General features: G+C 37.8%; 1 protein-coding gene across 1 annotated transcript in view; it reads left to right on the forward strand.

Moving 5' to 3' along the window:
* Positions 1–21317, forward strand: part of PIEZO2 (piezo type mechanosensitive ion channel component 2) — a 504531-nt gene that overhangs the window by 225000 nt on the left and 258214 nt on the right. The window contains exon 4 of the mRNA XM_045187937.3: positions 6222–6264. Coding sequence (XP_045043872.2) covers positions 6222–6264 — 43 coding nt within the window. The remainder of the gene's footprint in view (positions 1–6221; positions 6265–21317) is intronic.

Here is a 21317-nt window from a genome sequence, read left to right on the forward strand (position 1 = left end):
GGCCATGAACAAACCAAAGAACTTATATGTACAACCATGGACATGAACTAAGGTGGGGGAATCCGGTGGGAAGGGCAGTTCAGGGCAGAGGGGAATAAAGGGGAGGAAAAAATGTCACAACTATAATAGCATAGTAAATAAAATATATTTTAAAAATAAAATAAAATAATTACATGTCTATTTATTGACATGGAAAGAGTTATATCATATATTATTAAGTGATTAATGTAGGTTTCAAAATAGAATGACCCCTATTTTATATGTGCAAGTATGAATGTGAGAGTCTTACTGTGTTTGTGAGGGTGTTCATGCAAAAATTTTAAATGTAAGTATTTTTATGTTGTATAATTATATTATTTTACAAATTAGGAAAAGTGAAGTAATCACCTTTAGGTGATGGAAAATTAAGACATATTATGAGAAGAGCTGACAGAGTATAAGTGGGATGAAAACCAAAGTGTGCAACTTAATGACACGTAGCATACACATAAAGGAGTGTCATCTAGGTATTAGTGATCAGAGCAGGAGATAATGGACATTACAAAACAAGGGTATTAAGTAGAGGTGAAAATGATATTTGAAAAATATATAGGTCATTTAATGTGAAAATTATTAATTAAGGGATGGTTAAGATGATTATTTTTCCTTACCATTATATTTTACAATTACTTTTAACCCATTAATGACAAATCTCATCTGGGAATTAAGACTCAGAAAATTTTACATATCTCATAATTTAACCCAAAATGCTGAAATTGCTTATTAGCTGGGAAAACGGCATTACTTGGGTACATATCATCCATTAGAGCAGTCATTTCTGCGGTTTAAAAGATTTCAGCTACAACTCAATACAAGTGCCTGTTAGTATTTGCAAAGTTAAATGTCACTACTGATCAATTTTTTCATAGAATTTCAATTATGTTCAACACTCAGTGCATGTTAAAATCTTGACTCTGATTGGATATGGAAATATTTTCCTTGCAAGAGTTAAAAATAATGTAAATGAAACTTCCATTAGAAAACTTGTGATATAATTCCTGATATTTGAGTTTTTCGTCACCAATTTCTGTGCCAGGTTGCATGTTCAACTGCTTGGCTGCCTCTACAATATATGAAAATGCTCATTTTTTATAGGAATATCCTAGCAAAAACCTACTACTTCCATGAAGTATTAGTTCTTTTCTTCTAATTATTCTGAAGAAAGACAGAGGGGCAGATCCAAGTTCAAGTAGTTTTCAATGTCTGAGACATACCTGGTGTAAAACTCTTCAATTAGAAGAAAGTCTATGTCTCATTTTGCCACCTGCAAACCTAAAGGAAAAATCAAGTTACCTTTTATTTGTGTATTAGATTTTAAACAAAAAGTTGATTAAAAGAATGATTGATCAAAGTAATAAATGAGGAAATGTGATAATAAATTAGCAACCAATTTACAACATACAGAAAGTGTGTTTGCAATAACATTTATGAAAAAATAAAATTATAAGTGGAAAAGGACCTGTTGAAAACTCCTTAATATTACATTAAAGAAAGAGAAAGACCCAAGAGTGACTTGTCCATGGAAATACAGATGACCAGAGGCAGAGCTGTTTCAAGTAACAGGCAAAGCCCTGTAATTTTAAACCACTATTTCAGAAAAAATAGAACAAAGAAAAAAATAATCAGCATGTTACATATTGGTGCATGGCCTTCTTCTGCCCATGTGTGTTTGTACAGATTGAGCTCCTGCTGGGCATACTGAGTGTTAAACAATTAACATAGGAAACTCATAGGTCCTAGATGAAAAAAGGTGATGGAAGAAGGGGTTTGGTGACAGAAAACTTCTATTAAAGGCACTCCCATGCTTCTAAAAATTTTTTGAATTCCATATTGTAGCCAAGTTGGGTAAAAGACAAATGTTTGGAAGGAGAATAAGAAAAGAAAAATGAAGAAGGAACAAAAGACAACAATACACTCCCAACATATGACAAAACAATTGGTAAAGAAGTTAGGAGTATTAGTTCTGGAGTCTGACTCTCTCTAACCTGAGTTGTCTCACCTAAAAAAGGGCATATGATAATAGTACTGAGGAGGATTAAATTAGCTAATAAATATGAAGTTAGCATGAAGTGTAAACTGTTTTTATTGCCATGTTAATTTCAGGGAGAATGTTCACTCTCTTGATTTAAAGTATGGTTAAAAATGGCTAGGATTCATTTTAAATGTTTCTATCGTCACCTAAAATTGGGATGTACAAGGCAAGTTAAATTCTTATTTTTACTGTTCATATTTAATGCTCTTTGAGATACCGATGTCAGGCTTAATGCTAGATGTAAGACTAGAGTAAAATCAGATTTAAAACTAAACACACAGGTTATTTTTCTTGTTATAACAGGAGTGGGAGGAAAGGTGAGGGCATCAGCAGCAGCTGGGAACAGATGGGGATACCATCAGGAGTCCCACTTCTCTCTCCCCAGGTGACCTCTACTCATGGATCCCCTCTCTCCCCTTTCTTACTCAGGCTTTCTCCACGTGGCAGGAACACGACCACTATGTGAATATCATTAGGGCTGGGCTCACATAGTCCTGGTTCTCTGATAGGCGAGTAGAGAGAGCTCCATTTTGGCTTGATCCAGTTGATCATATGCCCATCCTCACCACCTGTGGCCTGGGAGATACAGTGCTGTGAGGAGTGGCCAGGCCACCCTGCCTCAGTGGCCAGGGAAGGGGGGATGATATGACTAGGAGCCTCTGCAGAAGCTCATGGGCCTGGGGAAAGTAGTTCCCAAAGAAAGGAAGTTTCCATAACTTCTTTGTGATGGAAAGAAGGGAGCATGGAATTGACAGAAGCTAATAGATAGGTGGGTGCAGGAGGGAGGGAAAAGACAAGAGGGAGAGTGAGAAAGGAGAGATGGATCTTTATTCATTTTGTAAAGGGGCAAATGTTGATGCCTCAAGGAAGGAATGTCCTCTTACGATATATGGTAGTTCCCCTTGGGGTCAGCACCAAAGGGGTAGTTTGTCACCTTGTACATATAGGACATGAGATACTGGAACTTGCCCTGCAAACTGAATGACATTTAGTCCAGGGCTTTTTTCCAGCCTCTGGTCTTCGTGATCCTACACAAAGATTCCAGTTCTGTTGTTGGGACGTCTGTGCTCTAAAGGGGAATTTTTTTTTTTAATTGAAGAATCATAGTCATTTCTAACTCCATCTAAGAATGCAAAGGAAGAATCCTTCTTATGCACTGTGTCCATCCCTCTATGGTACATATTTTCTTTGTCATTATCGCTATTATTTGCTTTTTCCTGAAAAATATAACAAGCTTTAGAGTTCTCCATATTCTAAATCTCATTTAAAAAGTGTTGAATCAAGGAAGTCTGCCAGCTCTTTTTGTTTTCTCTACTTTTCTCTCCATGTCAGACTGCTCTGGCAAAGGAGAATAATATTACCTTACCATGTAAAACATGGTTAATGGCTTTAAAAGAATTCCCCAGCAACTGAATAATGGGCTGCCAAAAATATTCTTGGTGCCAAAGGATCTGGATATGTCTGTTCCATTTACTGTGTGTCTCTCCTTTCATCATGACTAAGTGCTCACAAAAGACATAAAAACCTAACCTAGGTATGTGGTGTTTGAGGGCAGAACCCATATTTTAATATATTCAGTACTATACCTAACATATTTTGATGCTTAGCAAAGTATCAACAGCAACCAATGATGGATGCCTATGGAGCATAAGAGGCTCAAATTATTCATTGGATTAATTTCCAATGCCTAGAAGGAAGCCATTTCATTGTCTGCACTGTGCTTGGTTAAGTGGCTTAATAACAATTATTCTAAGGATTTCTGGAAGTCTTGCACCAAATACTTTTAACCTGTTCTGCCTGTTTGAGTTAAGTTTACTTTTCTCAGAAGTAAGAAGGTGGAACCTGTTTCTTCATTAAACCTCCATGTTCTAAAAGCCTGATAGTGTAGTATAGCAAAGTCATTTATTTTTATTTTACTTTGATAGTAAATTAATACTATCAAAGTAAATTTATTTTACTTCAATAGTTTAATTTGTTTAAAATTAATTTTGGAATATATTGAAAAAATCTGAGAAAATGCAAATGTAGAAAATTGTAAAAGGTGCTTTGTTTCTCCCTGGAAGCCAGAAAAGTCAAGAAAAGGAGCATCTAAACCCATTCCCCTCCAAGCTCACCCTGCCCCACTTCCCCCTGGACCTTCCTACTTGGTCTGTGTTCAGACTGTCTGGTTCCCACTTGGCAGGAGACTCTCAGTCTCTCCTGCTTCTTAGTTTGGGCCAGGACATCACCATCTGTCCTGGAGTACCATGTGGTTTCTGACTCGGGCTATTCCTCCCCAGTGTCTTAATTGTTAGGCTCATAGGAGCAGGATAATTGTCTTCAAAGAATTCCTGAGATAGAGACTCGTAATTGTTTTGCATGTGACTCACAGGACAGATTACAAGCATATGGGACTCATTCCCCTGGGCCTTGGGCCATGAGAAATTCTTGGACTGATTAACTAAAATTCAGTATCATTTACTACAATATGCTTCAGCAAAGCATATCAGAATTCAGTTGGTAAGAGTAACTTTATCCAAGGTGATAAGCCTGAATCTGCTTTAAATTTGGATGTGTGAGGGTATATAATTCGTATCTGAACCATTGTCCTTTATTTTTTAAGTTTTTAAAAAAATTCTCTATTATAACCACGGAGTATGAACCCAAACCCCATGGTGAAAAACCATGTTTGTGCTGTCCTGGGACTAGTTCAATCCTCAGAAAAGACACCACTCCTGCATAATCTCCCATGTTTCCAGAAAATCTGTCTAATGTGTAGACACTAAGTGGCCACCTGAAGATACAACATGTGAGGCAGAGTTCTCAAGAAAGACACATATGCACCATCTTAATTTATTGTGACTTTAGGAAAAGAAGCAGGGTAGCTTTTTAGGTGCCCCTGGAGACCAATGCTGAATCCACCACTTCCTGTTTGCAGACCTAAATTGTGCAGAAAGGCAGTATTTATCTGCTGTGATCATCAAGTAACTAGTACAAAGCACAATGTATAAATTTAGGGACACATGGATGTTTAAGTGCAATAGTTACTGAAATCAAAATATTTTTGCAACTCACTGAATATCATGAAAATATAAAAGTATGGGTTAAGCACAAACCTTTAACTTTTGTATAAAAATATGTTTTATACTCAGCTGTATTTTGCTGCATTGGATATACTGTTCTTCAAATCATGTCACTTGAAAAATCATTTTTACATTCAGAAGATTTCTGATTAAAATATTTCATTTAAAACATAAAATGTGAATCTTGTGCTTCAACATTAGTGAGATAAAGACATGGTGTATAATGAGTTGGAAATTAAGAGTGTTGCTTGAGGGAGAAAAAGTTTTACCTATAGGTTCCTGTGGCTGGTCTAATTAAATTAACATAATTTACATTAATAGGGTAAAAAACAATTTAAATTTATAAATATGGGAACCCCAAAGATAAGATGCTCCCAGATAGTCAGGCAATTGAGGTTTATATATTACTTATTGTGGTCTAATGAGAAGGAGGTATGGGTCTGGGACTTCACAGGGGAGGAAAAGAATTTATCAGGAGATGGGAAGAGCAAATGCCTGGTACACAATAGAGGAGTCTTTCAGCTGTAAAAATAAGTTATCTCTGGCAATGCTTTTTTCCTGGTACAGGCACCAGTATCTCAAGTATTTTAGGCAGTTAAGGGGGAGGTAAAAAGAAAAACTTCCTGTGTTCTCTGTTTCTTACAAATAATCAGCCTAAAATAATCTTCATGAAAAAGAGACAAATTTTCTTCCCCTACAGTGTCATCTAGTTTTCCACATGCTACACAAAAGTAAAAGTTGAATTTTAGAGACTACAACTTACGCTATTTAGCGAGCACATTATGCTATTTAATTATTTTTGACAGGAGAGTTTTGCTCATATTATTCTGAACCAAACACAGACATTTAGAGAATAATTTAGTGAACTACTGCCTTACCACAGGAGAGTGGGATAGAGATTTGTCCCATTAACTCCCAATGTGGAATGCTCTCTAAAAAGCCATTTGGGGACTGGAGGAAAGTAGAGATGCATCCTAGAGAAAACAGTCTTCCACTTAAAACAAAATACCTGGCAGGGTGTGCAGAAACAGAGCAAAACTATTTGGATATTTGATGTGCACTAATTATATTCCTTTCTTTTGTTATAGGCTCAACGTGGGAAAAGACATTTCGGCAGATTGGCTTTGAAAGGTAAGTAGGGTTTAGCATGTATCCACTTTTAACTTAGTAATGTCCTATTTTATTCTAAGTAATTTATTGATTATAAATCAGTGGTATTGCTACCACTAATTCAGTAAGTGTGTGCCCTTGGGTAAGTCATCATTTTGCCCCTTAAGATTCAGTTTCTTGGTAAAGCAGAGTTTTGCATTATAAAATCCTTGCCTGCAGTCTGACAGGAAATGAAGATTAAATAGAGCAACTTATTTGAAAACACTTCTTAGAGAATTATAGGAATTAGAATTTATTTTCTTCTTGCTTATTCACCTCATATGTCATATTCAGTTCTATAGTTTTAGTGAAGAGAAATTTTTATTTATACTGATATCTTTCCAATTATTAAAATTATTAGACACTACAACTAAGTGAAAGGTGGAGATCACATCACTTTTTTTTAACCCTCACCCAAGGATATGTTTTATTGATTTTTAGAAAGAGAGGAAGGGAGAGAGAGAAAAACATTAATGTAAGAGAAAAACACTGACTGGTTGACTCAACATGCACTCCATTTGTGCGTCAAACCCGCAACCTAGGTATGTGCCCTGACCAGGATCAAACTTGAAGTCTTTTGGTGTATGGATGACGCTTCAACCAACCGAGCAACCTGGCCATGGCAAGATCATATTGCTCTTAAACATTTCCACACCTGCGTCTCCCCAAAAGAAAAAAAATGTGCCTCATGATAACATCAGAAAATGTAGAAGTAGGGTTGATTAACTTACTAAACCACCTGCTCTTGGAATTGAATGGCAGCATATCAGACAGATCTCTCCCAGTAGCATTTATTGTCTCATATTAAATTTGTATTGTTGATATAGCTATAGGAAGAATGAAAAGTAATTTCAATTGTTTCCTCTAAAAGTAGATTTTGACTAGTTATTTTCATCAAATTGAAAGTGTGTTTTTATGTGTAGTGATCAAGATGACAGAGTGCTTTCAACATGTAAGAGAAATAATATACTTTAAAATGTGTTATTTCTCCAATAGTGAGAGAGAATAGCTCATTACTAGGCCAACCGTGATAGCATTTTTTTACCATTTTAAAATAGTTTCAAAGATTATCTATTTCTCTATATACAATTCTACTCAATCAGCACCATCACTTTTGGGTCTCACAGTATGTTCTAATAGTTCTTGAGGCTATTGGGGGAGATTGGCCTGGATGAGCAGATCCTACAGGCCAACCTAAAATAAAGAATGGAAAACCAGGTGCAGCTTCATTTCATGGGAAATCTTTTTCCAAAGCATCTTCTCCATTCTCCTTTCACATTCTGAAAAAATGTCACATACACAAAAGGAGAGAGAAAAGCAAATGGAATGTCATATATCCATGCCCCTGGTTCAGTAAGATTTTGTCATACTTGCTTTACCTAGTTTTTTGCCTAATATATTTTTTAAATGTCAGACATTATGTCATTTTGGCCCTATGCATCTCTGAAAACATGGGTGTTTTCTTCTAGAATTGTAATGCCTCTATCATACCAAAGGCAAATAACAATAAATCCTTAACATCCTTTATCACTCAACCAATGTTGAAATTCCCTGACCATCTCATAAATGTCATTTTACAGATATTAGTTTGAATCAACATACTACTAAATTCCATAAATTCCATTTTGCTCTCTCAAGCCTCTTCATTCAGATGGTTTTCCCCAATTCATTTTGTGTTTCTTCACGTCATTGACTTCTGAAGAAACCAGCCCCATTGTCCTGTAGAATGTCTCGCACTCTGTATTTTCTCTTTGTGGTGTTGTTTTTGCTTGTTCTTCTATTCCCTTATTTGAGTAAACTCAAATTGTCCTTGTTCAGTCATTGGGAACAACTTCATATTGACTTTTTGTCCTTCTGACACAGGACTACTGGTCTTTTATAGTTTCCATGTTTCTGGCACAAGTAGATAGATGTACTGAGTCAGGCATCCTCCGAGGAGCCCTTCCTTCCCTATGGAGAATAGTATTTGGAAACAGTAATCTAAATATGAGGGGTGCTCATCAATTCTGGCATGGTACTGTCTCTGGGCCTTTTCAATAGATGGAACTAGGAAATATCTTTTTTTAAGAGATATAAATCCTGAAGTCATACAGTATTTTCCATTCAAGTGTAATCTTTCAGAATTTTTAATTTCTTTGATATTAACTGTTTCATTTTAATGGAAATATAATATTTTCAAAATAATACTAACACTAATATTACAAGAAGATCACTGAGTGAAGTTTAAAATTTTTTCACCTTGTATTAATCTTATATTTTATTAAAAATATAAGATCAAAAAATTAAAACTAAAGTTGCCTAAATTTCTTTATGTTTCTATGTGGCAATGCCACAAATTTTAGATATATTTTAAAAATTACATATATAATTTATATATTTAAATATTTTATATATATATAATTTGGTTCATTTGTTTTAAAATCTTCTTGATTCAACAGATTTTTCTTTAATTTAATTTTATTTTTGAATATATAACTTATGTCTCCAAGTACCAATTATATGACAGAGGTTTTTTTCAGAAAAATGTCACATTCATTCCTTTCCTTTGTGTCCTGTTCATTCTTTCTTCTACAGTTACCATGTGTATTAGCTTTTGGTTTAACTTTCTGATATTTACTTTTGCATATACAAGCTAATACTTATTATACCTGTATTATTCCACTGCCTCACATGAAGAGTGTCATATTAAATACATTATTCCACACTTTGATTTGTCTTTTACCAAGAGCATATCCTAGAGATCATTCCACATTAATGTATATAGATGTTCTTCACTGCACTAACCTGCAGATGGCATCACTTTGTGTGAACGAGCAAACACAAGGAGTGAAATTGGTCAAATAAGGGATCTTATCAGTATCAAGCTTTACTAATAATTTCAAGGGTACAAGTAATCAAGGGACACAGATACTGTAGGGAGAAATCTGGGATTTCCCATGTGGCTGCCCAAGTCCCTGCTCTCTGGCTCAGAGTGATAGATGAGGTTTCTAATGAGGCTTGCAGGTCCCTAACATTGCAAGGAATATTTAATTTTGCAGTATCCCCAGTTTTATACCTAAGAAATTTGAATAGCTCATATGATATTCTCCAGGGAGTCAAGCTTCATAACTCTGTGGTTTGAAGATTTGTTTACCATAACATGCTAAAACAGGGATTTCCTGCCTGAAGCATTCCATTGATGAGGACTGGTAATGAGCAAAAAATTCATTAATCTATTTGTCCAGCAATCTAGTTAATATTTACAAGTAGCTTAAACCAGGTCAATTACCTTTTTCTCCCCCATCCCGTGTATTCCTGGTAATCAAGAGGAAAATGGATCACAGACCATTTGCTTTAACTCCTTCTTCAGTACCTTATGGGTGGACATTTAGACTATTTCCAGTCTTTTGCTCTTTAAAAAAAGTATCATTAAATATTGCCAAGTTTTTCTCCCTAGAGTTTCAATAATTTTCACTCCCATCAGCAAGGCATGAGTATAACTATTTTGCCAGAGCCTTGCCAACAGAGTATGCTGTCAACTTGAGGTTTTTGCAAAATTTGACAGGTGAGAAATGTATTTCAGTGTTCTTTTAATTTGTATTTTTCCTGGGTCATTTTTTCATTGAATAAAAAACAAGTTGAGATTTTTTGCTATCTCCTAAGTGAAACACTTTGGGCAAGAGCTTCTTCTAAAATGGTTAAGGATTCATTGATCAACAGGATGTGTCAACTGAAACATTTTCTTCCTGGCTTACATGACCTTGGCCTTTTGTTTACCTGACTAATGACTTAATGCAAATAGTGACTGTGTCCGAAAGCAGTATATTAAATCATTTCTAGTCTATACAACTCCATAGACCAGGGATTGGCAGACATACTGTAAAGAATGGATCATAAACATTTCAGGCTTTACGGGCAATACAATTTCTGTTCTATTTTCACCTTTGCCACTGTAACTGAAAGCAACCATAGATAACAGGTATGGCTATATTCCAAAACAACTTTATTAACAAAAACAAAAAGAGGTAGGTGGCAGAAGATGCCTGTTGGACATTGGTGACCACTGCTATAGACTATGGTCACCATCTCTCAGGTAAAGAAACTCAAAGAAAATCAAATAGTCTACCCATGTAGAACCATCCATCTTGACCTGCATTCAAGTAAATGTTTGCCTGGTTTCAAAGACCAAGATTCTTTACAATAAACCATACCGAATTATGGAATTATAGGTGTTTTCCATTTTCTGTTGTTCATTTTTTTCTAGTCCTATGTCTCTGAGGACAAAGTCCCAAATCACAAGTTTCATTGGCAGTTCTCATCTTATGAATATTTTAAATAAATCCAGATAGTATAAATTCTACATTATTGTACCTTCCTAAAATGTTTATGTTTTCAAATAGATGTACAAATAAAAATATTATTAAGGAATCTATTCCGTGATATTCTTTGTTTTTAAATTGTCATCTCAGTTTGGTGATCATCTTGATTGTTAGATTTTATGTTAAAATGGCTTCCTGTGTTTTTCCATGTCATCCCAGAGTATTCTCTGCATTGCATCAACTATCTTAAAATATAGAACAGATATTAATCTTTGGGATTATTGTGCATTTATAGTTGCAAAAGCTGTATTAAGCAGTGCTGTCAAATATGGCTTTTTTTTTTCTTCTCAAGTTTAACCTCTTCTTTCTCTTAAAGGGAATTTCAATTATATCTTAAATGAAGCTCTTTGGTTCTTTAGAGCAATTGTATGACATATTGATCTTTTCATTGCTATGTCCTTTGAAGTTTGCCCACCAATCTATTTGCTGGCTGATTATTTTAAGGGGATCACATCTAAAGGAAAAGAAGCGACGGAGTCAGCTAAAGCTTCAAAGCTTTCTCCAAGGAAAAGAAAGCAAAGATATCCTCTGTTGTACATTTTCTAACTGAAAAAAAAGACCTAAAGATTGGCACTGCCGTCTCTTTGCATAACATTTGCCATGAGATGGTGTTCAGCTTTTCACTTTTGGGAAACTTTGTGATCATATGCCTTATTTCAGAATAAATATACATTGTCACAGTTTCTATGGCTGGATTCATGATAATATGTTATGTTCACCTCCAGAACAACCACCCTAGCCCCTCTGCGGGATACAATCAGAAATTTATTTTAGGACTTACAGCACTGTACTGTGACAGAGAAAGGATATGGGTTCCTATATCTTTGTTGCCACTTCTAACACCACCACCACCCACTCTTGGTACTACAATGTTGATAACTACATAACAAAAGAAGATTCAGTTGTGTTATGTTATTTTGTTTTTGTTATAGAGAAAAAAATATGTGTATCTAACATTTTTTAATTTCAATTAGAAAGCTTAACTTTCTGTGGAGATTTTCTAAGCTTATGAATATAAATATTTCAAAGTCATATTCATTAATTTTGGTTAAGGCAATGCAGGTGGGCATTTCCTTTTATTTTTTAAAATGTTTTTCAAATAATAACCTTTCTTCTGTTTTTTATGTATTTTTATTGTTGTTCAATTACAGTTGTCCCCATTTTCCCCTATTACTCTCCACTGTCCTATCCACCCCACACCTCACACATTCAATCCTCCCTCCCACCCCGTTGTCTTTATCTATGGGTCCTTTATACATGTTCCTTAAGTTGACCCTTCCCCTTCTTTCCCCTGTTATTCCCCTCCCCTCTCCCCTCTGGTCCCTGCCCATTTATTCTTTATTTCCATATCTTGGGTTCTATTTTGCTCACTTGTTTGTTTTATTGATTAGGTTCCACTTGTAGGTGAGATCATATGGTATTTGTCTCTCACCATCTGGCTTATTTCACTTAGCATAATGCTCTCCAGATCCATCCATGCTATCATGAAGTGTAGGAGCTCCTTCTTTCTTTCTGCTGCATAGTATTCCATTGTGTAAATGTACCATAGTTTTTTGATCCACTCATTTACTGATGGGCACTTAGGTTTCTTCTAGCACTTGGCTATTATAAATTGTGCTGCTATGAACATTGGGGTGCATAGGTTCTTTTGAATTTGTGTTTCAGGATTCTTAGGGTATAATCCCAGCAGTGGAATTTGCAGGTCAAAAGGCAGTTGCATTTTTAGTTTTCTGAGGAAATGAGTTTCCATACTCTTTTCCACAGTGGCTGTACCAGTCTGCATTCCCACCAATAGTGTACTAGGGTTCCCTTTTCTCCACAACCTTGCCAGCATTTCTTTCTAAGCTTGTCGATACATTGTATATTTTAAATACATGTATCAGCTAGGGAATGACCCAATTGTTCAGTGTTTCTTTCTCACTTGTGCAAAATCTGATGAGGAAGCCAGATAACTCTTACAGAGCAGCCTCCCCTTGCTATGTCACTGTTCAACTTCAGTCTGTAACACTTCTTTCTCAACATGATGTCCCTGAGTTTGCTTAAGTGTGGAAGGAGAGGTTGAAGAATTGCACACTGGATCTTAAGTGTTTCCACCTCAAAGTGGCATTTTTCACTGCAGCTCACAGTTTACGACCAAAGCAAGTCACCTTGCTAATTTAAAGGGAAGGAGAGATGTCACTCTGCCATGTATGCAGAAAGGGGACAAGAAATAGAAATATATTCAGAAAACAGTAGTAGTATCTATTTAGTATCTATCACAATAAGCTTTGATGTCTGAACATGATTTTCTCTTTCCAAAGCTACACTTTTCATCTGAGATGTAATATTTCAGCAAGTAAATAGACTCATGCATAGTAACCTGCTAACAGAAATAAAAGTTCTTGTTTTCTGGGAATCTTATTGCTGCCTACTTAAAACTAACAATCTTTTACTGATCTCTCATCTATTTTTAATTAAAAAGCAATGAAATTATTCTAGTAAATGTATGTAATCAGCATAATACCTCAGATTACATTATTAACAGTATTGTACATGATTCTATTTGATGCTGTACTTGGATTGTGGAATAAAATATCTTGCCCCTTCAAATAGGTTAAAATATAAATCACCCTGAAAAAAAGCCTGCTATGATGAAACACAAATACTCCCAGGATTTTCACCTCTGTGTACATGTAATTCGAAAGGCATGGCCTTGGCTTCTGGGGACTGAGAAGTCTTCCACTGCCTGTCTGTTATCAGGCTTGTTTCCCTGCATCCATTTTGTGGGGAGCTCCCACCCACTCTTCAAGTTTTAGACATTATTGCTTTCAAGAAAACATTTCTGATGACTTACTTTCAAGATCCCACCTCTTCTTGTAACTTTTTACGTTTTTCTGTTACAGCACTAGACATACTGTACTACAGCTATTCTCCTGTGTTCCCCTTCCTTTGGGACATGAAAGATTGGGCTGTCATGATACCCTGATGCCCTGGGCACTGCCTGGTGTGTGAAGGCCTTGACAGAGGCCTTGATAGTGAAGTGTACACAGATTTGTTTGGAGACTGCTCATGAAAGTGTGGGTTTCTGGGACAGGCAAAAGACCAGGACCTCAACATCTTTTTCTCACCACACTGCAGCAGCTGGTAGGAGGATAGGGCAGCCTGCAGCTGGAGCTGGCTCATCCCTGACAGTACAGGGAGGAAGAAGTGGCTTTATTCTGTGTACCAGTGGGAACAATTGCTTGCTGTAATGACTTTTACATCAACAACAGAATATTTCTGAGTCTCTCCTCTCAAACTACTGAGTCTAATGCTCTGAGTTCAACACCAGCTGCTCCCCAAGTAACAGGCTGGAGAGCCAGATGAGGATAGGGGCCATGTCTGTCTTGTTAACAAAGGCATCTTGCCCTTAGCTCTCTTAGGTGACCGAAGTCAAATGATTGGACAAAGGAAAACATGAGTGAGAATCTGATTCTGTGGCAACATTCTTGGCAAATGTTTATGAACTGTGTTTCCCTCATTCCTGCTCACAGTTCCCTTCAGGACACTGCAGTTGTTCATGCCAAAACCCTACTTCCTCCCAGAACCTTTCCCAAACCTCACCAACTACGACCCCTAAAGGGCTCTATTCTGTCTTCCCATAACTTCCTGTTTTCTTTGAGAATAAAGCCATCACATGTGTTCATAATCTTGAAGTAGTTTCTAGTGTCTTATAGGATGGGGTAAAAGTAGATTTACAATTCTGAGTACACAAAACACAGAGTTTATTCTTACATTGTCATTGATTAATTATTGTATTATTTTCCATGTGAACCTACTTTTGCCACACCCGTCCACAAATATATTATTATTTAAAAAAAAATTTTTATTGTTATTCAATTACAGTTGTATGCCTTTTTTCCCCATCCCTCCACCCCACCCGACCTGAACCCCCGGCCCTCCCCCACCTCCACCCTCCTCCTTGATTTTGTCCATGTGTCCTTTATAGTAGTTCCTGTAATCCCCTCTCCTCACTATCCCCTCCCCACTCCCCCCTGTCCATTGTTAGATTGTTCTTAAATTCAGTGTTTCTGGTTATATTTTGTTTCCTTTTTTCTTCTGTTTATTATGTTCCAGTTAAAGGTGAGATCATATGGTATTGGTCCCTCACTGTCTGGCTTATTTCACTTAACATAATGCTCTCCAGTTCCATCCACGCTGTTGCAAAGTGTATAAGATCCTTCTTTCTCTATGCTGCATAGAATTCCATTGTATAAATATACCATAGTTTTTGGATCCACTCATTTGCTGATGGGCACTTAGGTTGCTTCCAATACTTGGCTATTGTAAATCGTGCTGCTATGAACATTGGGGTGCACAGGTTCTTTTGCATTGGTGTTTCAGGGTTCTTAGGGTATAAACCCAGCAGTGGAATTGCTGGGTCAAAGGGCAGTTCCATTTTTAGTTTTCTCAGGAAATTCCATACTGTTTTCCACAGTGGCCTCACCAGTGTGCATTCCCACCAACAGTGCACTAGGGTTCCCTTTTCTCCACATCCTCTCCAACATTTGTTTGTGGATTTGTTTATGTTGGCCACTCTGACTGGTGTGAGGTGGTACCTCATTGTGGTTTTAATTTGCATCTCTCTGATGGCTAGTGATGCTGAGCATCTTTTCATATGTGTCTGGGCCCTCTGTATGTCTTCCTTGAAGAAGTGTTTGTTCAAGTCCTCTGCCCATTTTTTAATTGGGTTGTTTGTCTTTCTGGAGTGGAGTCGTGTGAGTTTTTTCTATGTTTTGGAGATCAGGCCCTTGTCTGAGGTATCAATGGCAAATATGTTTTCCCATACTATTGGTTTTCTTTGTAATTTGGTGCTGCTTTCTTTAGCCATACAGAACCTTTTTTATTTTGATGAGGTCCCATTTGTTTATTCTTTCTTTTATGTCCCTTGCTTTAGGGGACATGTCTGTGAGGATGTTGCTGCGTGGAATGTCTGAGATATTCCTGCCGATGTTTTCCCCTAGGACTTTTATGGTGTTATGACTTATATTTAAGTCTTTTATCCATCTTGAGTTTATTTTTGTGTATGGTGTAAGTTGGTGATCGAGTTTCACTTTTTGCACGTAGCTGTCCAGATCTCCCAACACCATCTGTTGAAGAGGCTGTTTTTGCTCCATTTTATGCTCCTGCCTCCTTTGTCAAATATTAATTGACCGTAAAAACTTGGGTTTATGTCTGGGCTCTCTGTTCTGTTCCATTGGTCTATGTGCCTCTTTTTATTGCAGTACCAGGCTGTTTTGATGACAGTGGCCTTGGAATACAGTTTGATATCAGGTATTGTGATCCCTCCTGCTTTGTTCTTCTTTCTCAAAATTGCTGCAGCTATTCGGGGTCGTTTATTGTTCAATATAAATTTCTGAAATGTTTGTCCTATATCTGTGAAATATGTCATGTGTACTCTAATAGGGTTTGCATTGAATCTATAAATTGCTTTGGGTAGTATGGTCATTTTGATGATGTTAATTCTTCCAATCCATGAACATGGTACGTGCTTCCATTTGTTTGTGTCTTCCTTAATTTCTTTCTTCAGTGTTGTGTAGTTTTCTGAGTACAGGTCTTTTACCTCCTTGGTTAGGTTTATTCCTAGGTACTTTATTTTTTCTTGTTGCTATAGCCAATGGGATTTTTTTTCCTGATTTCTGTTTCTGCAGTTTCATTGTTGGTATACAGGAATGCCTTTGATTTCTGAGTTTAGACTTTGTATCCAGCTGTTTTGCCAAATTCATTTATTAGGTCAAGGAGTTTTTTGGTGGAGTCTATAGGATTTTCTATGTGCACTATCATGTCATCTGCAAACAGTGACACTTTCATTTCCTCCTTTCCAATTTGGATGCCTTTTATTGCTTTTTCTTGTCTGATTGCTGTGGCTAGGACTTCCAATACTATGTTGCATAGGAGTGGTGAGACAGGGCATCCTTGTCTTGTTTGTGATTTTAGTGGGAAAGCTCTAAGTTTTTGTCCATTGAGTATGATGTTGGCTGTAGGTCTCTCATATATGGCCTTTATTATGTTGAGGAATGCTCCCTTTATTCCCACTTTGCTGAGTGTTTTTATCAGAAATGGGTGCTGTATCTTATCAAATGCTTTTTCTGCATCTATTGATATGATCATGTGATTTTTGTCTTTGCTGTTGTTGATGTGAGGTATTATGTTTATTGATTTGCGAATATTGTACCATCCTTGCATCCCTGGGATGAATCCCACTTGATCATAGGGTATGATCCTTTTAATGTATTGCTGGATGCGGTTTGCCAATATTTTGTTGATAATTTTAGCGTCTATGTTCATCAGCGATATTGGCCTGAAGTTTTCCTTCTTCATTGTGTCTTTATCTGGTTTTGGGATTAGGATGATGTTGGCTTCATAAAACGAGTTTGGGAGTATTCCATCAGTTTAGATTTTTTTGAATAGTCTGTGAAGGATAGGGGTTAGCTCTTCCTTAAATGCTTTGTAGAATTCTCCTGTGAAACCATCTGGTCCAGGGCTTTTGTGTCTTGGGATTTTTTTGATGACTGCTTCAATCTTGTCTGCTGTTATTGGTCTGTTCAGGTTTTCTGCTTCTTCTTCATTCAGTTTTGGAAGATTATGTTTTTCTAGAAATGTGTCCATTTCACCTAGGTTTTCAAATTTCTTGGCATACAGTTCTTTGTAGCAATTTCTTACAATCCTTTGTATTTCTGTGGTATCAGTTGTAATCTCTCCTCTTTCATTTTAATTGTGTTTATTTGGATCCACTCTCTTTTTTTCTTGATGAGCCTACTTAAAGGCTTGTCGATTTTGTTTATCTTTTCAAAGAACCAGCTCCTGGATTCATTGATCCTTAGAATTGTGCTTTTAGTCTCTATGTCATTTAACTCTGCTCTGATCTTGGTTATTTTCTTCCTTCTGTTTGCTCTGGGCTGTCTTTGTTGTTGTTCCTTGAGTTCTTGTAGGCATAGGATTAGGTTGTTTGTTAGAAATGTTTCTATCTTTTTAAGGTAGGCTTGTATTGCTATGAACTTCCCTCTCAGGACTGCCTTTGCTTTGTCCCATAGGTTTTGGGTTGTTGTGAGTTCATTTTCATTTGTTTTCAGAAAGTTTTTGATTTCTTCCCTATTTTCGTTCTTGACCCATTCATTATTTAATAGCATGCTATTCATTCTCCATGATTTTGAGTGTTTGGGGTTTTTTCCTTTTGGGTTGGTTTCTAGTTTCAGTCCCTTGTGGTCAGAGAAAGTGCTTCATATGATTTCAGCTTTCTTGAATTTGGTGAGGCTTGCTTTGTGTCCTATCATGTGGTCTATCTTTGAAAATGTTCCCTGTACACAAAAGAATGTGTATTTTGCTTCTTTGGGATGAAAAGGTCTATATATATCAGTTAAGTCCACTTCATCTAGGGTATTGTTAAGTGACACAATCTCCTTGTTCATATTTTGTTTGAAAGGCCTGTCCATTTTTGACAATGGGGTGTTAAAGTCCCCTTCTATAATTGTGTTGCTGTCAATATCTTTCTTGAAGTCCTCCAAGATTTTCTTTATGTATTTGGGTGCTCCTATGTTGGGTGCATATATATTTACAATGCTTATGTCTTCTTGGTGGATTCTTCCTTTGAGTATTATGAAGTGACCTTCTGGGTCTCTCTTTATGGCCCTTCCTTGGAAGTCTATTTTTTCTATATGAGTATTGCTACCCCTGCTTTTTTTTCCTGTCCATTTGCTTGGAAAATTTGTTTCCAGCCCTTCACTTTCTGTCTGTGTAGGTCTTTTGTCCTGAGATGAGTCTCTTGTAGGCAGCATATGTGTGGGTCATGCTTTCTTATCCATTCAGCTATTCTATGTCTTTTGATTGGAGCATTTAATCCATTTATGTTTAAGGTTATTATCGATAGGTAGTTATTCATTGCCATTTTTTCCTACCTGTGTTTCTCTCTCTTTCTCTTTCCTTCCTTTCCTTACAGCAGTCCCTTTAGCATCTCTTGCAGAGCAGGTTTGGTGAAAGTGTATTGTTTTAGACTTCTTTTGTCTGGGAAACTCTTTATTTGGCCTTCTATCTTGATTGAAAGCCTTGCTGGGTAAAGTAGTCTTGGTTGCAGGCCTCTGGTTCTCGTTACTTGGAATATTTTTTGCCATTCTCTTCTGGCTTGGAGAATTTCCATTGAGAAGTCTGTTGCTAACCTTATTGGGGCTCCCTTGTATGTTACTTCCTGTTTCTCCCTTGCTGCCTTTAAGATCCTGTCTTTGTCTTGGAAATTTGCCATTTTAATTATGATGTGTCTTGCAGTGGGCCTCTTTGGGTTCCTCTTGTTTGGGACTCTCTGTGTTTCCTGGATTTGGGTGACTTTTTCTCTCCTCAGATTAGGGAAATTTTCCATCATTACTTTTTCATAAAGAGTTTCTGTCCCTTGTTCTTCTTCTTCTCCTTCTGGGATCCCTATTATATGGATATTATTATATTTCATGTTGTCCTGCATTTCCCTTAGTCCCTCTTCATTCTTTCTGAGCCTCTTTTCCTTTTCTTGCTCTTTCTGGGTTTTTTTTCTACTTTGTCCTCCAGCTTGCTGAAATGATCCTCTGCTGCATCAAGACTGCTTTTGATTCCTTCTACTGTGTTCTTCAGTTCAGAAATTGTATTCTTCATTTCCTCTTGACCCTTGTTGATAGTTTCTATTTCCTTTTTCATGTTGATATATTTTGCAGTGAGTTCATTATAGTTTCCCTGTAGTTTCTGGTAGTTCACTGTGAGCTCAGTGAGCTTCCTGATAACCATTGCTTTGAACTTAGTATCTGATAGTTGACTTGACTCTTTTTCAGTTAGCATTCTTTCTGAGGCTTCCTCCTTTCTTTTCATTTGGGGATTGTTTCTTTGTCTTCCCATTGTTTGTGAGACTCTTCTTGTTAGCCTCTGCTTCTTAAATTGATCTATTCTGACTCCCTGGGTTTATGGTATGAACTTCTATGGTAGAACGCTAATGGGATTCAGTGGTGCTGTCTCCTTAATCTCCTGTGCTCACTGGTCCTGAGCTGACGTTTATGGGTCTAACATGTTCTAACTCTGGTCTTTTCAGCACTCCAGGTTTTATTGTCTCACCTGTGGGAAAAAGAGAAAGGGGGAGAAAAAAAGGGAGAAGGGAAAGAGGAATAAAGGGAATAGAAATTGAAAGGAAGGAAGGAAGAAGAAACAGAGAAAGATTGGAGGCAAGATAAGAAGGATTTTTAACAAAAATTAAAACAAAAGAATAAATAAAAGAAGGCAGGAAGAAGGAATAAAAAGGGTAAAGGATGGAAGGAAGAAGGAATAAAAAAAGAAAGAAGGACAGAAAGGAAGAAGGAATTCAGGGTAAAGGAGGAAAAAAAAAAAAAAGTCTTCTGCTGGCTTTAAATCAATCAGGTTAGTTCTGCAGTCTTCCTGTCTGTGAAACGGGAGGGTGTGGCTGGAAGGATTGGTTTCACTTTTCTCCCTTCCTGAGCCACATTCTTCACTGTTGTTCAGCCTCCAGTCCAGTTCCTCAGGGTCCTTCTGCTCCCCCCTAGGCCTTTAGTTCACCAGTTGTGCTGTCCTTGAGTTGCACCAATTAGGGGCAACTCACAGTTCCCCTTCTTGCTCTTTGCTGTCTTAGATGCTAGGGGCTCTTGGTGCTGCTCTGGGGTAGTTCAGCCCCCTACTGGGTTGAGTCTTTCCAGGGAATGCAGTCTCCCCTAGCTCTGCAGCTCCCCTCTGCTGGGCGTTCTGCCTTCGTCCTAGAGAGCCAGTAGGTCCTGCAGGGCTCTGTGTGCAGGGGTTAGGTAGGAGTTGTTCAGAACCAGTGCTTTTAGGCGTGGTCGCTTGCAGGTTAGCAGGCTGTTGATCAGCGGATCCGCTGTTTGGACCTGAGTAGCGCAGCTGGCGGGTCTGCTGCTTTGGGCCAGTGCATGGGGCAGCTAGCCTCTGCTCCTGGTGCGCACCCACCTGAGGTTTCAGGTTTGGGTGTCCAGTCTGGGTTTCAGTTGTGGGCGCCAAGCCGGCGTTTCAGGTGTGGGTGCCCAGCCAGGGTGTCAGTTGTGAGCCCCCAGTTCGCTAATCTGGGTGCGCGCCAGCCGGGCTTCAGGTGTGAGCTGGGGCTTCTTATCCCGTGTTCACAGTACAGCGGGCTGAGGGGGGAGGGGCGCCAGAGGCCATGGCTGCTGGGGAGAGTTCTCTAACTAGCCTTTGAGTGCCTCTATTTTCTCTTTTTCTTTTTGAGAAATTCTTCCTATTCAAGCCACCCTGGTCCAAACTAGCACCTGGCTGCTCACACAGCCCAGCCTGGCTCTCTCCCAAGAATCCTGCAGCAGACCCTGTGCCCAGATCAGGGCTTCAGCAGCCCTGGTCCCCGCTCAGGTCCCAGGGACCTTATTGTCCTTAAGCACTCTTCTTACTGTCTGATCTTTCAATGTCCTCTATCTTTGGTCTCCGATCTTCATATATGCTGGAATACCGTTGGCTGATTGCTGTGTTCCTCAGATCAGTTAGGTGTTTCACTGGTGAGGAGGGGAAGTGGGCTCTGCTCCCACCTATCTCGAGGCCATCTTCCCCCCCAAATATATTAGACTTATGCTTCTGAGGGCTGGACATATGTCTTCCCATCTTAAAACCTACAGGGCTACCCAGGGATTGGCAGATAATAGGCATTTAAAATTTTTTGATAAATAAATGATCTTATAA

The sequence above is a fragment of the Desmodus rotundus genome, chromosome 10, assembly GCF_022682495.2.
Source record: "Desmodus rotundus isolate HL8 chromosome 10, HLdesRot8A.1, whole genome shotgun sequence".
NCBI classification, from domain to species: domain Eukaryota; kingdom Metazoa; phylum Chordata; class Mammalia; order Chiroptera; family Phyllostomidae; genus Desmodus; species Desmodus rotundus.